The sequence below is a fragment of the Heptranchias perlo genome, unplaced genomic scaffold (assembly GCF_035084215.1).
Source record: "Heptranchias perlo isolate sHepPer1 unplaced genomic scaffold, sHepPer1.hap1 HAP1_SCAFFOLD_53, whole genome shotgun sequence".
Classification (NCBI taxonomy): Eukaryota; Metazoa; Chordata; class Chondrichthyes; order Hexanchiformes; family Hexanchidae; genus Heptranchias; species Heptranchias perlo.
Window position 1 is genome coordinate 7,551,406 of NW_027139548.1, and position 7,176 is coordinate 7,558,581.

The 7,176-nt window shown below is 42.9% G+C and overlaps 1 protein-coding gene across 1 annotated transcript; it reads right to left on the bottom strand.

Annotated features, from left to right (window-relative positions):
• Positions 1-783: 783 nt before the first annotated feature.
• Positions 784-6,529, bottom strand: LOC137315062 (probable G-protein coupled receptor 139). Its single transcript, XM_067980012.1, has 2 exons — positions 6,466-6,529; positions 784-1,697 (listed from the first exon to the last, which is right to left on the bottom strand). Exons 1-2 carry the CDS (start codon positions 6,527-6,529, stop codon positions 784-786), a joined length of 978 nt encoding a protein of 325 aa, XP_067836113.1.
• Between the last annotated feature and the right edge of the window lie 647 nt (positions 6,530-7,176).

Consider the following 7,176-nt stretch of genomic DNA (forward strand, 5'->3'; position numbering starts at 1 on the left):
ATTTAAAAAGTACTTGGATGTGAACTGGAAGTGCCGTAACCTGCAGGGCTACTGACCAAGTGCTGGAACGTGGGATTAGGCTGGGTGGCTCATTTTCGGTCGGCGCGGACACGATGGGCCGAATGGCCTCCTTCTGTGCGGTAAAATTTCCACGATTCTATGATAATGCAGATAAGGCAATCTGCTACACTGTTGAGGACCACAAACAGCCGCAGCCCCTTTTTTACCCGCAGTTCTCGTTGTGCATTCGTCAACAACTCCATTCTCATCGTATTATGTGTCTCCTAGGAAGGTAGAAGGCGAACTAGATGGAACTTGATCTTTTTGCGTCTAGCAAATCCTGTGTTCCTATAATTATGGATTTGGGGCCGTGCTCAGTGAGCGGAGAACAATGGGTCTGGACAATACGTCTTCCCATTTCGGAGAGTGCACAAGATCCAAACCATTGCCAGGAGGGTTACTGGTCTCACTTTATTAAACTGTTAAACTTGATATCCAACAACAGACAGATCTCGGACTCTCTGTCTCCCATCTCAATGTGAAGATACTCGAGGGGCCTCGGGGCTGGTGGGAATGTACTCGTCCTGAGTCAGCACCGACAAGAGAACTGGAAACTAATTAATAACAGATTGCAACCCTGAATTGAGCAATCGTAATTTCACATTGGTAAATGATCTTAGTGTGAGTGACTGTTTATCTGAGAGGTCAGGCAGTGTGTGACATGGGCGAGAAGAGTTTCGGATGGAATATAAGTTCCAATCATGATGGTTTTTAGAATTTTCATTATTTAAATAATTTAGCAATTAACCACAGTGGATATTTCACTCCATTCTTTAACTCCTCTCTGAATTTACTCTGGGTCCCTGCATAAATAAATGGGTTCATGCAGGAACTCAAAAGCTGAAGCATGAATCCGCTTTCCTCCAGAATAAAGTTTGATTCATCGAAATTAGAACCTGAGAAATAACTAACGTTAGCAATTCGGACATAGAGGAAAGTTATGAGAAACAATAACCATAACAGGATGAGACTGCCCGAAATACAGAAGAGCAAAACAATGGATTTTCTCCGGCTCTCCATCTCTGGGTCACTCTGATTCTCAACTTTGCTGCGGACCTGGGGTCTTCTGCGGATTCTAATGGCCGCTAAAATGTGCCTGACGGTCAGAGCATTGAGCAATAAAATCAGAATGAATGGGAGGCAAGGGGTTAAAATGCGGTGAATCCAGTCAAATGCGGCCCATGCAGGTGAGGTATAAAATATTAACTTTATCTTGCAGAACCAGGGTATGTTGTTAATTGTATACAACGGTTCATATATAAAATACCAGTAAGTATTTTTTAAACAGCTCAGGACACAGACCGTTCCGATAACAACAGCCGCCGTTTTCTCGGTGCAATATGTTGTTTTCAGCTCCTGACAACAAATGGCTACAAATCGATCAAAGGTGAACACGACCGTTACCGAGACAGAACCGTCTCTAATTGCATAATTTAAGACAAAACTGAGACTACAGACCGGGGTGATGGACAGGAAACTGAATGGGAAATAAATACCCACAATCCGGTTTAATATCACAGCCGTGATAATGACGAGGAGATCCGTCACCGCCATGGACACCAGGTAGTAAGTAATACATCTGGAGAGACCGCACCTTCCTCGGGACAGGATCACAATCACTGCCAAGTTAACAGGAAGAGAAAAAAGGGGAGGAAATGTCTGTGTGCGAGCGAAAACAGGAAGATTAGTGATCCGACTCCCAGCAAAATGATACGTTTGACAGAATTAGGTGTGAAATTTACAACGTTGACACTTGATCCTGAGATGAAATCGATCCCATACCCTTTGGATTCCCATTTCTCTGTTTAAAATAATCATCCGGATTATAAATGAGACAGGCCAAAGACATCGGCATGTGAATTAATATAAAAACACAATGGGAACAAGAAACCCATTGAAACCAACGTGGGAACGTGAAATAGGCAAGAAAAGGAACAGGTCTTAAAGAATCAGTAAAATAGTTCATAATAAATGCGAAGATTAGGTGACGGGAAAGTGCATGTATTACAGAAGATATTTCAGAGAATAAACCATAAAACACTCGACAATAAAACTGGAAACATGCAAGAAAGAACAAAAAACTTGCATTTAAAACCGATGTTGTCCCATTGGCGACCCAATCACTCTCATCGATGAATTCCTGTCAAATCATTCACTGTTGGAAAATTCAACAGTCAGCTTGTCCAAAAAGATTCCCAAACAGCGGAGGGGTGAACAGACAATTGATAATCTCTGAATTTGCGTTGGGAATGTTGGCGAGCAGACAGTGAGAACTCCAAGTTCTTCTGCTGATAGTCACCTGGGATCTTCAATGACCAGCTGACCCATTGGGACTGGCAGATGATGAGGTATCATTCGGAGAAAGCCCTTCCGACACGCTCCCTCGTTACAACTCTGCGCTGTTATGAAAAATTATCGGCTTTGTCCTGCAATGGGTATTGAACTACAACTTTGTGACTCAGAGATGAGAGATGCCACCAGTTATACAATGTGGAGAAAAGAACGAAAACGGGAACAGTCCGCGACATTGGCAGGTGAAAAGAGCAGGACGGACACCAGGAATCAGCAGCGGTCACTGGAAAACCGTCAGCAGCAGCCAATGTGGAAGAGCAGTGCCAGGCTGAACCAATGAATGGAGTTCATAGAATCATAGAATCATAGAAGAGTGATGGCGCGGAAGGAGGCCATTCGGCCCATCATGTTTCTGCCGGATCTATGCTAGACCAATCCAGCTCGTCCCACCTCCCCTCCCAATTCCCATAGCCCTGTATTTTCTTTTCCTTTTAATTATTATCCAACCCCCTTTTGAATGCCATGATTGAATCTTGCTCCACCACCCCCTCGGGCAGTGCATTCCAGATCCTAAACATTCATCGTGTAAAAACGTTTTTCCTCACAATGAGAATCCCTATGTGGTCAGTTTTCGGTAAAATATTAAGATGCCTACGTGGCAAAGAAGCAGAATGCAAAATGGTTAGAAAGGGTTAATTAGTTAGTAACTGAGATTGATACAAGTGGCCTGGCCCTCCTGCTGGGCCATATGTTTGCTTAGTCAGCAGGCCTGCATTGTCTTATCAATGATAGGTCTTTGATGTGAGTCAAGGACTGGTCTGAATGTCTCCATGTTTATGGCAGATCAATATAGGGAACGAGCTTAGCCAAAGTTGAAAGACATTCCAGGTTGGGAGATAAGGAACAGAAGGAACAGGGAAGAACATTCCAAGTTGGAAAGTGAGGAAGTTATCCCCTTTGATGTCTAACAGCAGCATGATCAGCACATGGACGATTTATGATTGGTCGGAAATAATGTAACCTCGCATGGCAACCTATGCCCGGCTTATGATTGGTGTTGACCCTCGTTAAGTATGTTCCAACCCTATTGATTTGTATAAAAACGTGTGGATTTCTGTATGTTTCTTGTTCTTGCTCTGCCAGCATAGAGGGACTCTATCAGGAGTCCAAATCAATGCTGCAGACTAAGAACCCTGCTATTAAAGATGTGTTGGACTTTAAAATGTATTCGACTTCAGTTATTACTGAACCAGACTGAGGGGAAAGAATCCGGATCGTCAACGTCACCTTTGGTTCTTTTGCCAATCATCTTAAATCGATGTCCTCTGGTCCTTGACCCTTTCACCAATGGGAACAGTTTCTCTCTATCTACTCTGTTTTGACCCTTCATGATTTTCAACCTTCTCTGTTCCAAGGAGAACAACCCCAGCCTCTCCAGTCTATCCACGATTCTAAAGTCCCTCATCCCCGGAATCATTCCAGTAAATCTTTTCTGCACCGTCTCCAAGGCCTTCACATCTTTCCTAAAGTGTGGAGCCCCGAACTGACACAATACTCCAGTTGTGATCTAACCAGCGTTTTATAAAGGTTCATCATAGCTTCCGTGCTTTTGTACTATATGCCTCTATTTATAAAGCCCAGAATCCCGTACGTTTTTTTAACCGCTTTCTCAACCTGCCCTGCCACCTTCAACGATTTGTCTACATATACGCCCATATCTCTCTGTTCTGGTATCCATTTTGGAATTGTGCCCTTTAGTTTATATTACCTCTCCTCGTTCTTCCTACCGAAAAGGATCACTTCACATTTTTCTGCGTTAAATTTCACCTGACACGTGCCCGCCCATTCCACCATTCTGTCCATATCCTCTTGAAGTCTATCACTATCCTCCTCACTGTTTACGACACTTCCAAGTTATGGGTCATCTGCAAATTTTGAAATTGTGCCCTGTACTCAAGTCATTAATATATATTAAGAAAAGCAGTGGTCCTAGTAGCGACCCCTGGGGAACATCACTGTGCACCTCCTTCCAGTACGAAATACTACCGTTCATCACTACTCTCTGTCTCCTGTTACTTAGCCAATTCTCAATTCATATATTGCCCTTTATTCCATGACCTTCAATCTCCCGGACAAGCCTATCATGCGGCCTTTTATCAAATGCCTTTTGAAGTCCATATACACATCAACCGTATTGCCCACGTCGACCCTCTCTGTTAACACATCAAAAAACTCTATCAAGTTAGACCGATTTGACTTGAACAAGTTAGAGACTGAGAGCAGAAAACCAGCGCTGTGCGAGTATGGGGCAAATGAAGATTCTTTAATAAAAGAGCAACTTGTTACATTGCTTATATTATTGTTAACAACTCGCTCCGTAACAATATCATTTAAATCAAATCAATCATTGAATTCAGTCGGGAATATTTAATCTCATCGATGAATCGTTTTTTGAAATTTGTCTGTTTTGTAAATAGTATTCAAAACGAAGACAAGTAAACTAATCATTTAATAAAGACAGTCAGTAATGAATATATCCAGTGATTAAATTCAACCAGCTGCTTCACGATTATTCAGTTCCATCAGTGATTGGTTGAATTATTTATAAATCCAGTCAATATCACAAACATTTAATAAAACTAACACAGAGATTTGATTTAATTAATGCAGCGATAACTGACAGTGAACGCAACCAGTCTTACTGCCGTGTAGAATGCTGGGATCGGAAGCAGAGAATTCTTACCCTAATGCTGCTGTTTAACGGATCGCCAGCGGTTCCACTTCGTACTCATATGTGCAGCCCCCGATGTATCTTCCAGTGAAATTGCCCTCAGTATCAAGAACGGTCACGGTAGCCGAGGGCTGAGGGCGCCCTTCGAACTGAACCCACCACCGGTCAGTTTGCAGCAGGGTATAAAGTAATTTCGATGCATAGCTTATAATAACGTGATAATGCCACTCACAATGCAATAGCTGTAATACAATATATACTCTGATATAAAAGTGTTACATTTCACTGTGCAGGACGAAGACCACAACAGAACTTCATATACGCCATGATAACAGTGTGATAATTCAACCACCTAATAGTGTCAATAGCACAATGGAACTACATGTACACTATGCTAACAGTTGAATATTGGGAAAACACTGGCTATCCTCTGCATTACCAAGACCACCTACTTACACCTCCATAACTTCGCCCATCTCCACACCTGCCTCAGCTCATCTGCTGCTGAAAGCCTCATCCGATAGCCTTTGTTAGCTCTAGACTCCAATATTCCAATGCTCTCCTGGCCCACCTCCCACCTTCCACCCTCTGTAAGCTTGAGCTCATCCAAAACTCTGCTGCCCGTATCCCAACTCGCACAAAGCCCCATTCACACATCCACCGCTGTGCTCATTGACTTACATTGGCTCCCGGTCTTGGAACGCCTCGATCTTAAAATTCTCATCCTTGCTTTCAAATTCCACCATGGCTTCGCCCTTCCCTATTTCTACAACCTTCTCCAACCCTACAATCAAGATCTCAGCATTCCTCCAATTCTGGCCTCTTCCACATCCCTGATTTTCATCGCTCCACCATTGGCGACCTGAAGCAGCCCAGGCCGTAAAATCTGGAATTCCCTCCGTAAACCTCTCCACCTCTCTCTCCTCCTTTAAATCGCTCCTTAATACCAACCTCTTTGACCAAGCTCTTGGCCATCTGTTTTGGCATATCCTTGAGTGGTTCAGTGTCAAACTTTCTTTGATAACACCCCTGTGAAGCAACTTGGGACATTTTACTATGTTATAGGTGCTACATAAATGTAAGTTGTTACTGTTGAAGTTGCGAATTCACTGACGGTAATGCGTAAAAATACCGATATAAGCGAATAATGATACCGTTAAAGGGGAGAAATAATACCGTTAAAGGGTAGAAATGATCCATTAACCGGGAGAATGATAACCATAAAGGGGAGAAATTATACAATTAAAGGGAAGAGATGATACAGTTAAAGAAGAGAAATTATACCGTTAAAAGGGAGAAATGATAACCGGGAAATAAGAGCAGTGGTACAGTTAAACAACGATTTACGTAACTAATAGCTAATTGCAATACTTTACCTGGAACACCGATAACTGCAAGGACGGGATAGTAAAGGGCAAACACCAGACCTTTTGGTGATCCGTGCATTTCTATGAGAAGCTCTGAGGTGCGCTGCACGACATTCAAGTGTTGTCTTATTTATACCTGAAACAGCCTCCAGGGAGACAATTAGATATTTGATCTTCTATATTTATTACAGTAATTGAAAACAACAGATTAGTGCAGCCGCTGCCAGGCTCGTGTTTTTGTTTTGATGGATTATCTTCTATTGGATCTGACACGACTCTAAAATGGGAGACAACAGAGGTCCCGAACACATTTGGTATCATTTCCATGGTGTAATGGTGAGCACACTGGACACTGAATCCAGCGATCCAGAATTCAAATCTCCGTGGAACCTATTTTGGGGGAGGTTCTCTGGTGCTGTGGGGGAGGGTTTAAACTATTTTGGCATGGGGTGGGCACCAGAATGTAGCATTAGTAAAGGTGAAGCAAAGTGCGCAAAGGATTGGGAGAGAGGGATAGCACTAGATTAAGAAATTGTACAGCATTAGATGGGATGAAACGAAGAGCGGATCCGAGAAGGTCTAGGATAGGTGTGTGTAAAAGCACGAAGCGTGGAAAATAAGGCTGGTGAGCCGCAGGCGCAAATAGCCACATGGGAATATGATGTAGTAGCGATCACGGAGACCAGGCTCAAAAAAAGGGCAAAATTGGGTATTGAATATTGCTTG

What these genes read in the sequence shown, in the direction of transcription:
- LOC137315062 (XM_067980012.1), bottom strand. Translation starts at nt 6,529, where the DNA reads ATGCACGGATCACCAAAAGGTCTGGTGTTTGCCCTTTACTATCCCGTC. An exon ending in CGTCCTTGCAGTTATCGGTG is followed by an intron (nt 1,698 to 6,465) that starts TTCCAGGTAAAG and finishes CCCTTTTTTCTC; the next exon opens with TTCCTGTTAACTTGGCAGTG.